The sequence below is a fragment of the Bombina bombina genome, unplaced genomic scaffold (assembly GCF_027579735.1).
Source record: "Bombina bombina isolate aBomBom1 unplaced genomic scaffold, aBomBom1.pri scaffold_1174, whole genome shotgun sequence".
In the NCBI taxonomy this organism is placed as follows: Eukaryota; Metazoa; Chordata; class Amphibia; order Anura; family Bombinatoridae; genus Bombina; species Bombina bombina.
Window position 1 is genome coordinate 1 of NW_026511135.1, and position 16479 is coordinate 16479.

Genomic DNA, 16479 nt, shown 5'->3' on the forward strand with positions numbered 1-16479 from the left:
GTCACGTTACGAAAGTCATGATTGTGTGATCCAGTAAAGCCCAGTTATGAAAACTCCTGTACCGTTATTGACAACACACGTGTGACTTAAAATAAAGCATAATTAAAAAAATAAAGATTACTACACACCATTTCTAGATGTTGGGGTCCTGATGTAACTTTTCCTGCAGATCCCCTTAGCTGTACAAGATATAAATACTCAACACATATACATATGGATATGAACCTATACAAATGTAAATGTCTGCCTCGTCCACTGTATACAGCCTATATAACAGTGATGAACAGAGCTTTAATGAATTTATACCATGTATGTTTATACAACTGTACTATAACTCCACATGTGCAAGATGTTCCCAAACAGCTGTGAAATAGTTGTAAAGATCTCCAAGTGCCATGAAAAGGTGTTCAAAATTCACTTGAAAATGGAATGTGATTGCCAAGAACTTTTCAGCCTTATAGCGATGATCTGAAAATTGTGGCTGCGGCAAATAGAACAAAAAAAACCACTTAGAATTGGCCTTTTTTCGACCCAGAGAAAGAGTAAGAAGGCCTTAGCTGGCAGATTGTAATTGACGCCACAGTCTATCAAAGCCCTCCCACATACTGTACTTCATATTTTGCATTCTAATTCTTTTTTTTCTCTAGGGTGAAACTGGATTCCCAGGATACCCAGGGTCAAAGGTATTTTACATTTATATAATATTAGCCATGGGAATAAATGTGCAGTTCTATTAAGTTATTTAAATGTTTAAGAGGCCAATCATAACCCTCTAGAATAGCCTATAAAATTATTTATTTAAAAATCCTCCAGACTTTAATGATGAATTTGGTAGAAAAAATCGTTAGAAAAACATTCTAAAAGATTGTGTTAAACCACTAAACTTAATAAAATAAAAAACGGAGAGTGCAAAATATAAATTAAGAATATTTAAATTATACTCCATTTGATTGTAAGACCTTTAGAATTAGTATAGATTTCATTTACAACTGAACAAAATGACAAATTTGACAGTGTAGCATTTTGACATGAGTACAGTAAGCATGCAATGACAATACATGATCTATAGAACAATAGCACAATCATTGTTATTAATATTTTCCATACAGGGAGATCCTGGAGACAAAGGGTCAGAAGGAGATCTTGGACCTAAAGGGAACAGAGGTCGTAGAGTAAGTGTTAGCGGTTATCTAAAAGATGCCTGACGCACAAAATGAAGCATGCATAAAATATACAGACCTAGTTTCCATTACTGTTGTAAAATTTGTGTATTGGTTGTAACGTAAGGCACTTCCTAGACTTTAATGGAGATACTTTTTGTTACCACCAGTTTACAGCAGCTATGGAAGCTAGGCCATAGTTAGGCCATCAATTTATAGAAAATTGGTAATAATTATAATTACTGCTGCTTTTGCTCACCCTGAACCAATATTTTAATTGGATGATTCATGCTGAGAAATTAGGCCTCAGTCACAGATTATTTTTTTTCTTTTCTCAGGGGAATGCTGGAGATCCTGGCACTGTTGGTGGAAGAGGAGATCCAGGATATCCAGGGGCAGCTGTAAGTAACATCCAGGAATGTCCTGTCACTTCCCAGGTTGTTATAGTGGTTATAAATTATTTCTTTTGGCGTGAACAATTTATTTGTTATTTATCAATATATCAAAGATAATGCGTTTAATACAGATCTGAGATTTCAGCCGCTATAAAGTTTCTCGACTGTTGTGAAATATATGTATACGGGTATCACTGAAGCTGTCAAAAGCATAAGCAGGCTAAAACCTTTTTTAGTTAAGGCACCTGACCTGCTACATCTTGGCGATTAGTGTAACTGGTGACAGTTGGTGGCACATTTACTTGTTTCCCTAACTGTAAGTAAAGTACAGATCTTTCTAAAACCCTAGAGGCCTCTGTATCAAGTAGTGTATTTTTGGCAAGCTCCAATTTTCTTTGGATGGTTGCCTGAAACTCAGGGATTACATAAAATTAATCAAATCCTACAACTTCTCTGATGTAGATTATCAGGGTAAGAATATCCCAGCTTTAAGAGATTTATTTGAGGAATTCGGGAATAAAATGAGAAATGAGGAGCCCCAAGGGGATAGCACAGTGAACTTGTTATAATGCTTTATAAATAGCTTTACTTTCTGCAGTCAGTATATGCACCTCATGAACTAAATCTGGTTTGTTTTATTTTGCAGGGACTGAAGGGAAACAGAGGAGGAGGCCGAGATGTAAGAATCAACACACACTTCCAATCCCTCTTTCTTTCATTCTTTCTTTCTCTCATTGCTTTTTGTTTTTTCTTTCCGTCTTGCTCTCTTAAACAGATTGATTTCCCTATTGCTTTATCCCTCTGTGCTATCAATCTGGGCCTTCTAGTTGCTTTGTTATCTGTCTTCTTTAGCTTATATTTCTTTCTTTCCTTTGTAGCAATGTGCTCTTGTGCAGAAGCATTAGGGAACAAGTGTCGTAAGTACATTTTACAACAGTTTAGTAGCTTTTATTAGAAGGAGAAATGTACAGTATTTGGATGGGTTTATCAAATTTTGAGGCACTTTTTGTTTGGGTTTTTAGATAGTTTTGCTTTAGTTGAAGAACACTGACCAATGGTTTTCCAACCAACAAAGGAAAACATTTTAGGCATGAATTGATGTATTTATGCAGTGGTGACCACTTAAAGGGGAGGGGGTACATTAATACCTCCAACAGTCCTCACTGGAGGCTCACCGGTACTTTGTGAGCGGGATTGCAATGGGGTGGGGGGGGGGGTTGAGGCCAGGTGTACATGGCCAGCGCTGGGGTGTAATATAGTTTGTGTTGGGCGTGCCATGAACGAGGGTCAGGTTTTGTCTTAGTTTGGGGAAATCTACTAAGATTGATGATCACAGTTAGTCACAGTCAGGGGGAACACTTACATTTTTATACATACATATATATCCCTCCCTTCTCTTACATAAAGTATTGGGGAAAACCACTGATACATTAAAAAAGAGATATAACATAATATAAAACAAAAGCAAGATTTTTTTCTATGCTCTGCTGCACTGCAAATAGCAAGGGGTGCCGTAAGGCAACTACCTGTCTCTGCCCTGTTTGTTTGCATGGTTAGGCAATCTGAGTATATGAAGAAAACATTTTCCTGATATATCGTAAATGTAATTTGGGTGGCTTAGCTAATACAAGCGAGCTGGCCAGGACACCATAAGGAAAGAAAGACATAAACACATTCAAAAAGTTGTACTCTGGAGATTTTTCTTCTACTCGATCCAGCTTAAAAAAAAAAAAAATAGAATCTTCCACATTTGTTTATATCCAATTACAATTTGTTGAGTAGAGTAAAATATGTGCAAATAGAGTTTTGCATTAAATAAGGCAACATTGAATGCCTCTCTGTTTTTGTGTAAACAAAATTGTGCTTGTTTTACTGCTCCCTAAACAGGCCAAAAAGCATATTCTATAGCATAGGTTTTACAAATTACTTCAATCAGCTATTTGATTTGCAGCATTTTAAAAACTTTGATTTACTAATTTGCTTTGTAAGAGGGGTTCAGAGTTTGTTTAATAGTAATTAAGAGCATTGTGTTCAGACATTAGTAACGTTACTGTTTGGCCTGCTATCTGATTAAATGTATTTTCTTTTCTCTCTCCTGGCAGCTTGCTGTTATGGGTAAGTAGAGCATATTTAATACATTCCTGTTTATTTCTACTACTAAAAGAAACAGCCTGTAGTTTATGGTCCTGCACTTTTGTTTTTTGCTTTGTTGGTACCCTTGGTAATACCTTGCTTCTCCATTAATGTGACATAATTATACATGTGATCTTTGCACTTTTAGCCAACTAAGGAATTAATTCAAATCTTTCCAGAATTATTGTTCTTAATATAAAAAAAAATGATAATTCCCCCAGTATTCCATCTCCATTTCCCCATAGGGGCACAGTTAAAGGGACAGTGAACTGAAAATTGTTTTCTCCTTAATTTGTTTACAGTTAGGGATGTGCATTAGTTTATTAGATAAATCTACATTCGTATGGGAAAAACAGATATTTGTTTTTGTAAATGAATATCCGAATGAATGCACCAACAAATTTTGTCAGTAATTTATTAGTTTCCTTTTAAATTACCTTTTGAAGGGTAAAAATACTTACCCTAATCCGCTCTGGAGAGCGCCCCCAAACCCGATGCTCTTCTTGACAGGTCCCAGCCGCGGCTTACAGGAGGCTTAGCGGTGCTCGGCACCCAGGACCTGCACTAAGATACTTTTCACCCTGTATCTTCAAAACATTTACATTTGTTTTTATGAAATGTTTAATTAAAATTAGATTTTCATTTTATTTTAAACTAAACAAAAATAAACTTAAACTAAACAAAAATCAAATAGTGCAGGCAACAAATATTTCAGGGGAAATTAATGCCTTTGAATATTCTTATGAAATTTTTGTTTTAAAATGAAAATTTCTTCCCTGCACATCCCTATTTACAATAACTTGTTATACCAGTTAAAAATGTAATGGAGGAAAATTGTTTACACTGTCCTTTAACAGCCAATAATCTGTCAATCACTGAAAAAACAAAAGGCATTGATAGAGTCCATGTTGTGTTTTGCAATAGGATAGAATGGTGTTTTCTCAGTATTAATCGATCTGAATTCCATTTGTATATTGGCATGATACTGTAAATTGTGAAATTGTTATGTGAAACGATTTAAAATGTCATCAAATGTTCCATATCTCACTGTACAGAACAAGGTTTGTCTTTGCTGAATATCTATTAGTGATTTTTCATTTTTCTCACTTCTTACATTCTGATTAGCTTACAAGAGATCATATATATGTTTATTAAATACATATACATACTGTATGTGCATGTCTAAGTCCACCCACCACCATATTATAGTGATGAATATAGGTTTAATAAATTTAGACCCTATATTCATTTATATTTTCTAAAATGACATCAGTGGTTATTTCAGAGTGTACTGCACTTGCACAATAGAATTATACAAATCATGTTGGGAATACTCACAAACATGTCAAAAAGGACAGTTTTGCATTTTATTCAAGTGGCCTATTTTGTTGTCAATATTTAGACGATATCTGTTGGTTTGTGAACACTGAAGTAAATGTTGAATATATGGTCTAGATTATTTAAACCTATATTTAGCACAAACTAATCTTGTTTGTTGGTTGTTTTAAATATATAATATTATATATATATATATATACTATATATATATATTATACACATATAGATATATAGCTATAAATATATATTTTAAAAATATATATTTAAAATTAAAAAGAACAAGTAAAGGAACAAACGGCTAGATTCGAGTTTTGCGTTATGAGGAGTGTGGTGCTAACTTGCACGTTATTGCCACCGCTCACTTACCTACAGCGCTGGTATTACAGGTTTTCATAAACCCGGGCATTATTAGGCAAGAAGTGAGCGTAGAGCAAAATTGAGCTCCATACCGCACTCCAATACCAGCGCTACTTAAGGCAGCGGTGAGCTGGTTTTACGTGCTTGTGCACGATTTCCCCATAGACATCAATGGAGAGAGGCCGGCTGAAAAAAAGCCTAACACCTGCAATAAAGCAGCATAAAGCTCTGTAACAGATTGATTCCTATGGGGAAACTAAATTTATGTTTACACCTAACACCCCTAATCTTACACTTATTAACTCCTAATCTGCCGCCCCCGACATCACCAACACCTACATTATACTTTTTAACCCCTAATATTCCACCCCCTGATATCGCTGCCAACCTACATTATACTTATTAACCCCCTAATCTGCTACCCCAACATCGCCGACACCTACATTATATTTATAACCCCTAATCTACCGCCCCCAATGTCGCCGCAACCTACCTACACTTATTAACCCCTTAATCTGCCGTCCCCAATGTCACCCGCCACTAATAATAAACATATTAACCCCTAAACCGCCACACTCCCTCATCGAAAACACTAGTTATATATTATTAACCCCTAATCTCCGCTCCCAACGTCGCCGCCACTATACTAAATTTATTAACCCCTAAACCTAGTCTAACCCTAACACCCCCTAACTTAAATATAATTCAAATAAATCTAAATAAAAACTTACCATTATTACCTAAATAATTCCTATTTAAAACTAAATACTTACCTATAAAATAAACCTAAGCTAGCTACAATATAACTAATTGTTACATTGTAGCTAGCTTAGGTTAATTTTTATTTAACAGGCACTTTGTATTTATTTTAACTAGGTAGACTAGTTAGTAAATAATTATTAACTATTTACTAGCTACCTAGTCAAAAATAAATACAAATTTACCGTTAAAATAAAACCTTAACCTGTCTTACACTAACACATAACCTTACACTACAATTAAATAAATTACCTAAATTAAATACAATTACCTAAATTGCAAAAAAAACAAAAACACTAAATTACACAAAATAAAAAAAGAAATTATCAGATATTATAAACTAATTACACCTAATCCTAATAGCCCTATCAAAATAAAAAAGCCCCCCAAAATAAAAAAAACCCTAGCCTACATTAAACTACCAATAGCCCTTAAAAGGGCCTTTGCGGGGCATTGCCCCAAAGAAATCAGCTATTTTTACCTGTAAAAAAATACAAACACCCCCCAACAGTAAAACCCACACCCCACAACAACCAAACCCCCCAAATAAAAACCTAACTAAAAAAACTAAGCTCCCCATTGCCCTGAAAAGGGGCATTTGATGGGCATTGCCCTTAAATGGGCATTTAGCTCTTTTTCAATTGCCCAAACCCTAATCTAAAAAACTAAAACCCACCCAATAAACCCTTAAAAAACCTAACACTAACCCCTGAAAATCCACTTACAGTTTTGAACAGCCGACAGTCCATCCTCAACGAAGCCGGGAGAAGTCCTCAGCGAAGCGGCAAGAAGTCCTCAACGAAGCCAGGAGAAGTCTTCACCAAGCCGGCAGAAGTGGTCCTCCAGACGTGCAGAAGTCTTCATCCAGACGGCATCTTCTATCTTCATCCATCTGGCGCGGAGTGTGTCCAATCTTCAAGGACATCCGGTGCGGAGCATACTCCTCTTCCGACGACTAAAAACGAATGAAGGTTCCTTTAAATGACATCATCCAAGATGGCATCTCTTTAATTACGATTGGCTGATAGATTTCTATCAGCCAATCGTAATTAAAGCTGAAAAAATCCTATTGGCTGATGCAATCAGCCAATAGGATTGAGCTTCAATCCTATGGGCGATCCAATCAGCCAATAGGGATTGAGCTTGCATTCTATTGGCTGTCCCACTCAGACAATAGGAATGTGAGCTCAATCCTATTGGCTGATCAGATCAGCCAGTAGGATTAAAGGCTCAATCCTATTGGCTGATTGCATCAGCCAATAGAATTTTTTCAACCTTTAATTCCGATTTGACTGATAGAATTCTATCAGCTAATCGAATTAAAGGGATGCCATCTTGGATGACGTGATTTAAAGGGAACCTTCATTCGTCTTTAGTTGTCAGAAGAAGAGGATGCTCCCGCGCCGGATGTCTTGAAGATGGACCCGCTCCGCGTCGGATGGATGAAGATAGATGATGCCGTCTGGAGGGACCACTTCTGCCGGCTTGGATGAAGACTTCTTGCCACTTCGCTGAGGACTTCTCCCGGCTTCGTTTGAGGGATGGATGTCGGCTCTTCAAAACTGTAAGTGGATCTTCAGGGGTTAGTGCTAGGTTTTTTTAGGGTTTATTGGGTTGGTTTTAGTTTTAGATTAGGCTTTGGGCAATTAAAAAAGGGCTAAATGGCCTTTTAAGGGCAATGCGCATCCAAATGCCCTTTTCAGGGCAATGGGTAGCTTTGTTTTTTTTAGTTAGGTTTTTATTTGGGGGGATTTGGTTGTGTAGGTGGTGGGTTTTACTGTTGGAGGGGTGTTTGTATTTTTTGTACAAGTAAAAGAGCTGATTTCTTTGGAGCAATGCCCCGCAAAAGTCCCTTTTTATTTGGGGGGGGGGGGCTTTTTTTATTTTGATAGGGCTATTAGATTAGTTGTAATTAGTTTAAATATCTGATAATTTCTTTTTTTTATTTTGTGTCATTTAGTGTTTGTTTTTTGTAATTTAGGTAATTGTATTTAATGTAGGTAATTTATTTAATTGTAGTGTAGTGTTAGGTGTTAGTGTAATTTAGGTTAGGTTTTATTTACAGGTAAATTTGTATTTTATTTTGACTAGGTAGTTAGTAAATAGTTAATAACTACAGGGAGTGCAGAATTATTAGGCAAGTTGTATTTTTGAGGATTAATTTTATTATTGAACAACAACCATGTTCTCAATGAACCCAAAAAAACTAATTAATATCAAAGGCTGAATAGTTTTGGAAGTAGTTTTTTCGTTTGTTTTTAGTTATAGCTATTTTAGGGGGATATCTGTGTGTGCAGGTGACTATTACTGTGCATAATTATTAGGCAACTTAACAAAAAACAAATATATAACCCATTTCAATTATTTATTTTTACCAGTGAAACCAATATAACATCTCAACATTCACAAATATACATTTCTGACATTCAAAAACAAAACAAAAACAAATCAGTGACCAAAATAGCCACCTTTCTTTGCAAGGACACTCAAAAGCCTGCCATCCATGGATTCTGTCAGTGTTTTGATCTGTTCACCATCAACATTGCGTGCAGCAGCAACCACAGCCTCCCAGACACTGTTCAGAGAGGTGTACTGTTTTCCCTCCTTGTAAATCTCACATTTGATGATGGGACCACAGGTTCTCAATGGGGTTCAGATCAGGTGAACAAGGAGGCCATGTCATTAGATTTTCTTCTTTTATACCCTTTCTTGCCAGCCACGCTGTGGAGTACTTGGACGCGTGTGATGGAGCATTGTCCTGCATGAAAATCATGTTTTTCTTGAAGGATGCAGACTTCTTCCTGTACCACTGCTTGAAGAAGGTGTCTTCCAGAAACTGGCAGTAGGACTGGGAGTTGAACTTGACTCCATCCTCAACCCGAAAAGGCCCCACAAGCTCATCTTTGATGATACCAGCCCAAACCAGTACTCCACCTCCACCTTGCTGGCGTCTGAGTCGGACTGGAGCTCTCTGCCCTTTACCAATCCAGCCACGGCCCATCCATCTGGCCCATCAAGACTCACTCTCATTTCATCAGTCCATAAAACCTTAGAAAAATCAGTCTGAGATATTTCTTGGCCCAGTCTTGACGTTTCAGCTTGTGTGTCCTTGTTCAGTGGTGGTCGTCTTTCAGCCTTTCTTACCTTGGCCAATGTCTCTGAGTATTGCACACCTTGTGCTTTTGGGCACTCCAGTGATGTTGCAGCTCTGAAATATGGCCAAACTGGTGGCAAGTGGCATCTTGGCAGCTGCACGCTTGACTTTTCTCAGTTCATGGGCAGTTATTTTGCGCCTTGGTTTTTCCACACGCTTCTTGCGACCCTGTTGACAATTTTGAATGAAACGCTTGATTGTTCGATGATCACGCTTCAGAAGCTTTGCAATTTTAAGAGTGCTGCATCCTTCTGCAAGATATCTCACTATTTTTTGACTTTTCTGAGCCTGTCAAGTCCTTCTTTTGACCCATTTTGCCAAAGGAAAGGAAGTTGCCTAATAATTATGCACACCTGATATAGGGGTGTTGATGTCATTAGACCACACCCCTTCTCATTACAGAGATGCACATCACCTAATATGCTTAATTGGTAGTAGGCTTTCGAGCCTATACAGCTTGGAGTAAGACAACATGCATAAAGAGGATGATGTGGTCAAAATACTCATTTGCCTAATAATTCTGCACTCCCTGTATTTAGTAACTATTCTGCCTACTTAAAATAAATACAAACTTGCCTGTAAAATAAAAATAAACCCTAAGCTAGGATACAATGTAACTATTAGTTATATTGTAGCTAGCTTAGGGTTTATTTTATAGGTAAGTATTTAGTTTTAAATAGGAATTATTTAGTTAATAGTAGGTTTTATTTAGATTTATTTTAATTATATTTAAGTTTAGGAGGTGTTAGGGTTAGACTTAGATTTAGGGGTTAATAACTTTAGTATAGTGGCGGCGACGTTGGGGGTGGCAGATTAGGGGTTAATAACTGTAATGTAGGTTGCGGGGATGTTAGGGGCGGCAGATTAGGGATTAATAATATTTAACTAGTGTTTGTGATGCGGGGGGGAGTGCGGCGGTTTAGGGGTTAATAAGTTTATTATAGTGGCGGCGATGTCCGGAGCGGCAGATTAGGGGTTAATAATTGTATTTTAGTGTTTGCAATGCGGGGGGGCCTCGGTTTAGGGGTTAATAGGTAGTTTATGGGTGTTAGTGCACTTTTTAACACTTTAGTTATGAGTTTTATGCTACAGCTTTGTAGCGTAAAACTCATAACTACTAACTGTAGAATGCGTTACGAATCTTGCGGGATAGGCTGTACCGCTCACTTTTTGGCCTCCCAGAAAAAGCTTGTAATACCGGCGCTATGGAAGTCCCATTGAAAAAAGACTTTACGAAAATTGCGTAAGTTAATCTGCGTTAAGGCCAAAAAAAGCTGTACTACAAGACTCGTAATAGCAGCGTTAGTGAAAAAGCAGCGCTATAACCCATAACGCTGCTTTTTTACTCATAACGCAAAACTCTAACTCTAATCTAGCAGAAAGTTATTTAAAGTATTTTTTACACAACTTCGGCTTTAGATCAGTTTGGGTTAGCGCGCAAGTTAAAGCAGTAAGAGGTTTTTGTTGCGTGCCACATAGAAGTGGCCACTGCTTGAAGAAGGTGTCTTCCAGAAACTGGAAGTAGGACTGGGAGTTGAGCTTGACTCAATCCTCAACCCAAAAAGGCCCCACAAGCTCATCTTTGATGATACCAGCCCAAACCAGTACTCCACCTCCACCTTGCTGGCGTCTGAGTCGGACTGGAGCTCTCTGCCCTTTACCAATCCAGCCACGGGCCGATCCATCTGGCCCATCAAGACTCACTCTCATTTCATCAGTCCATAAAACCTTAGAAAAATCAGTCTTGAGATATTTCTTGGCCCAGTCTTGACGTTTCAGCTTGTGTGTCTTGTTCAGTGGTGGTCGTCTTTCAGCCTTTCTTACCTTTGCCATGTCTCTGAGTATTGCACACCTTGTGCTTTTGGGCACTCCAGTGATGTTGCAGCTCTGAAATATGGGCCAAACTGGTGGCAAGTGGCATCTTGGCAGCTGCACGCTTGACTTTTCTCAGTTCATGGGCAGTTATTTTGCGCCTTGGTTTTTCCACACGCTTCTTGCGACCCTGTTGACTATTTTGAATGAAACGCTTGATTGTTCGATGATCACGCTTCAGAAGCTTTGCAATTTTAAGAGTGTTGCATCCCTCTGCAAGATATCTCACTATTTTTGACTTTTCTGAGCCTGTCAAGTCCTTCTTTTGACCCATTTTGCCAAAGGAAAGGAAGTTGCCTAATAATTATGCACACCTGATATAGGGTGTTGATGTCATTAGACCACACCCCTTCTCATTACAGAGATGCACATCACCTAATATGCTTAATTGGTAGTAGGCTTTCGAGCCTATACAGCTTGGAGTAAGACAACATGCATAAAGAGGATGATGTGGTCAAAATACTCAATTTGCCTAATAATTCTGCACTCCCTGTACATATATCCATATAGATAAATAGCTAGAAATATATATTTTAAATAAACAAAAATAAATCATAAAAATAATAATGTCTTAATTAGAATTGTTTTGATGTCTTGCTTACTTAAATGATTTTACTCAAAAAAGAAAGTATTTGGACAAAGTGATAGCAGCTTGATTTTTTTTTATTCCATGTTTGCTTTTTTTATTGGAATTTTTATCTGATATTTCTTAGATAATTTCATATGTAGAATCAAATAGTTAATATGTTACCATGACTCTATCTTTTTAGGTGCCAAGGAGTGTCCAGTGTTTCCCACTGATCTGGCTTTCGTAGTAGATACCTCATCTGATGTAAACCGTAATGCCTTTAACAACATGAAGGAAGCTGTTTTAAGGGTGGTGAATGAACTGGCCATTACTGAAAGCAACTGCCCCAGAGGAGCTCGAGTGGCCCTGCTTACATATAACAGTGATGTTACAACAGAGATCCGCTTCTCAGATGCTCTGCGCAAGCCAGCTCTGCTCCAAGAAATAAGAAATTTGCAGCCCAAACAAACAAGCAAACAGCGTAGCTTGGAGAGCGCTATGGCTTTTGTGGCACGGAACACATTTAAGAGAGCAAGAGGAGGGTTTCTCCTTAGAAAAGTGGCAGTGTTTTTCAGTAATGGACAAACCAAAGCCTCCCAGCAACTCAATGAGGCAGTGCTTAAGCTGTATGATGCAGGAGTGTCATCTGTCTTCCTCACTAATAGGGAAGACAGGGTATTGTCTAATGCTCTGCAGGTGAGTCCTCTTTTAAGTGGATACTAGTTTATAATTAATGCTGTATATCTAATGCAGCCATGTACATTCTTCAGTTGTGGAAAGATTCCTAAACTTATTACACAAATTGCTTAAAACATTTCAAGTGGTTTGCATGTGTGGATTATTCAGGTTGGGCTGATAGAAGAAGGAGTGATATTGGATGTGGAGTTTGTAAGCAGATCTTGTGTAGTGGGAGGTGTGACTAGGTCATCATGGTTTAGGAAAGGGTTGCTGTGGGAGGGTTACATAGGGTGGTTTGAGTGGGTAGTATGGGATTCTTGCATTGAGAGACAGAGTCACAAATACGGTTAACAGCAGTTGGTTATGGGTCAAGTAGTAACGGTCTGTTCACATCTAGGTTATTGTAGTGTGGGCCAGGTCTTTATAAGCCATTCATTTTGGTAGGTTGTAATGTTAATGAGGATAAGCATTTTATTTTGATTCAATTTGAAGCTGGCACTACATTATATGTGTCTGGACTTTTCTCAAAGTAAATAATATTGCAACAGCAGTGAGTATGCAGCGACATGATTGTGCTACACAGGTTAGTTATCTATAGTGACTCCCATAGACAAATAAAGCTGTTGCACAATTCATAAGCTCACATTTCTGTAAAGCATAAAGGGAAATAAAAGACAAAATGTTTCTTTTCTGATTCAGATAGAACATACATTTTAAAGATTTTCAATTAATTTACTTCTATTATCAAAATTGCTTAATTCTCTTGTTATCTTTGCAATGCACTACGGGGAGCTAGCTGAACACATTGGGCAAACTAATGACAAGAGGCATATATGTGCAGCCACCAATCAGTAGCTAGCTCCCAGTAGTGCATTACTGCTCCTGAGCCTACCTAGCTTGCTTTTCAACAAAGGATACCAAGAGAATAATGCAAAATAGATTAAAAAAAAAAGTAAATTGGAAAGTTGTTTCAAATTGTGTGCTCTATCTGAATAATGAAGAAGAATTTTGTGTTTTATGGCCCCTAATGTGGATCACTTACATTGTAGTGAAACTTGTCATTTTTATTTCAGGATTTAGATAGAGCATACAATTTTAAACAACTTTCCAATATACTTTAATTATCTAATTTGCTTTGTTCTCTTGGTACCCATTGTTGATAAGCATACCTAGGTAGGCTCAGAGCAGCAATGCACTACTGTGAGCTAACAGTACATCAGGTGAGCCAATGACAAGCAGCATTTATGTCCACTCACCAGTAGCTAGCTCCCAGTAGTGTTTTGATGCTCCTGAGCGTACCTAGGTATGATTTTTAAAAAAAGTTTACCACGAGAAAACAGCAAATTAGATAATAGAAGTACATTGGAAAGTTGTTGAAAAGCACATGCTCTATCCAAATCATGCAAGTTTATTTTGACTTTACTGTCCTTTTAAGGCAGTTTATAGACCTGATGGTTGAGGCCATATATGCTGTGCTTTTTTTATGCATGCAACTCGTTTTGTTATCTCAATGAACCAAAATACGTGGGCTCTAACTTCTTACCCAGCAAGATATCCTCTGTTACTGATTAGAGTCTCACACCCGTAATGAGGCATTTACACCACATATGCTAATGTAATACATTCGTTTTGGGATTCTTTGATGATGAAAGGAATATGGTCTCCAGAGAAGGCTCCCAAATCATTTTAGAGCTTTGTACTGTCTCCCATTACATCTTTTCCACAAAGCCAGACCTCAATTTGATCTCATTGAAAGAAAATGGATTTGGATGGTAGTTTTTTTATTGTAGGTGTCCTTTTCTAGTATGTGTTTTCTAGATAACGCATGCTAATGTACCCTTTAAGGATTTTTTAAAACGGAAATGTTAAATACATTGCTAAACACCAAGAATAGAATTTATCATTATTCTATAATTGATAATTATTTATGCATACTTAACGACTTTATAATAAACAATCTTTATTTATTTTACCTGCTCTTGCTGTAAGCATCTTGAAATTGTATTTGTTCCATTTTCCCTAGAGAGAACAAAAGGCAAATTCTATAACCTAGGTTTGCATGCTGGACATTGTCTAAAACCGGCTTCCTAATCTCAGCAGATAAACTAGCTGTAACTGTTCCCAATTAAGAGCTAGATTACGAGTGGACATCACTTTATCACTCCCGCTCGTGCATTAACTTCCCTAAAAGCAAGCTTTTTGTGCACTTCGGGTAGCACATGTATTACAAGTTGAAAGTAAAACGTTTTTGGCCATGAGCGCTAAACAAACACGCGCACCACTTGTAATCTAGCTCTAAGGGGGATAAGATAATTATATCACAGTTCTCAATATGATTGTAAATCATTAAACAGTTTAAAATTATTTTAAAATATTTGCTTTGTATGGTTGGTCTTTTGCAATATACACATTTTAACTACTATGACTAATTATAAAAGGAAAAAAATGTTGTGTTGTTAAATGTGCTTTAACTTCTGTTACTCATACAAATTCAAACAGAAAACATTACCAAATTTTAAATATTGGTAAAAATGCCCAATGGTGTGTAAATCAGCAGTATGTATTAAGTTTATTTAACCCAGTTTAAGAAAGGCATACATTCCGACCTCCTACAGGTTCCTTGCTGTGTCACTTTCAAATAAATAATAATTATTATTATAATATTATAATAATTTTGGTCCAGCAATGTACGGTAGAGATAATAGATGCCATAGGAGGAGCATTACACATTGTTTCTTCTAAGTGCATTACATACATTTTCATGAGAACAACAGCTTAATGTTCTTCCATTTATAGATGACATTAAAAGTCTGTATTCCTACATCCTTAGGGGTCCTATCATATATATGCTGTATTTATCCATTCCAGGTTAACAACACAGCTGTGGGTCAGGCTATTGTTTCTCAGTACAGGTGCTGCTCAGTTTAATGAAACCATTCGCAAAGTTTTGTCCTGCCATGTATGTCTAGGTAAGTGGAGCAACTTCCTGTACCTCTCAACACACCAGCTAGAAGTTGTAGACTTCCTCTCTAGCAATGATACCTGAAGAACAATATTGTGCCCAAGATATAACCTTTTATAAAATTTTCCAAAAATGATAGATCACAGGCAGTGCTTGCTTTCTTTCCCTGTAAGTTCTCATTCTCAGACTTCTATCTATGCAGATATATGTGAACCAGACCGTACATGTGGGAGCAGCATTGGTACACCAAGAGGAGATTTCCGTCTGCGCCGTTCAACTACCACTGATGAAGACATTGACCTTGTTTTCCTCCTTGACAGCTCAGACTCCACCACTGCTGCCCAGTTTGCAGAGATTAAAAACTTTTTGTACTATGTCGTCAGGGAACTGGAACTTAGCCCAGAACCTAAGACCTCTTCCCATCATGCCCGTATTGCTGTGGTCCAGCATGCCCCTTATGAGTACCAAAATAATGCCAGCACCTCCCCTGTACAAGTAGATGTTGGGTTGACAGAATACGGTTCCCCTCTTCAATTGCATGACTTCATTCTAAATAAGATGACTCAACTGTATGGTGCAAGGTCACTTAGCAGTGCTATCCAGTATACTGTAGATCATGTATTTGGAACAGCACCATATCCTAGGGAAATGAAAGTAATTTTCCTAATCCTGACTGGAGAAGTGAAGGCCTCAGAACTCAAACAGCTTTATAGAACAGTAACTGAGGCTAAGTGCAAGGGTATATTCTTTGTGGTTCTTACTGTTGGAAAGAAAGTAAATGTGGGCCAATTGATTACCTTGGCCAGTGAACCTCAAGATGTCTTCTTTAAGAAGGCAAGCAACCCATCCGAGCTGCTTGAGAAGAACCTACTGCGATTTGCATTACAGCTACCAGGATTCATCAGCAGTAAGTATGATTCTGGGGATAGAAAGTAGAAATGTACTAACTCCTCTAACAATTGGAACTAAACTGTTAATCATTACAGCATATTTGGCTTCTGAAATTATTTCATAAGAGACAGTTTATACACCTGTAAACCTTGCAGTGATATACTTTATCACCTTCAAATGTACAAAACGAAATCAATAGTATGGCCTTTTTT

At 37.5% G+C, this 16479-nt stretch overlaps 1 protein-coding gene and 1 long non-coding RNA gene across 2 annotated transcripts; both read left to right on the forward strand.

Annotated features, from left to right (window-relative positions):
• Nucleotides 1–645: 645 nt before the first annotated feature.
• On the forward strand, nt 646–2453 carry LOC128643627 (uncharacterized). Its single transcript, XR_008399853.1, has 5 exons — nt 646–683; nt 1110–1172; nt 1499–1561; nt 2202–2234; nt 2434–2453. It is a non-coding gene; the product is annotated as an uncharacterized LOC128643627 (long non-coding RNA).
• A 1213-nt stretch (nt 2454–3666) lies between these two features.
• LOC128643628 (collagen alpha-3(VI) chain-like) lies at nt 3667–16327 on the forward strand. Its single transcript, XM_053696461.1, has 4 exons — nt 3667–3670; nt 11939–12432; nt 15245–15383; nt 15579–16327. Exons 1-4 carry the CDS (start codon nt 3667–3669, stop codon nt 16310–16312), a joined length of 1371 nt encoding a protein of 456 aa, XP_053552436.1. The 3' UTR covers nt 16313–16327.
• The last annotated feature ends 152 nt before the right edge of the window (nt 16328–16479 follow it).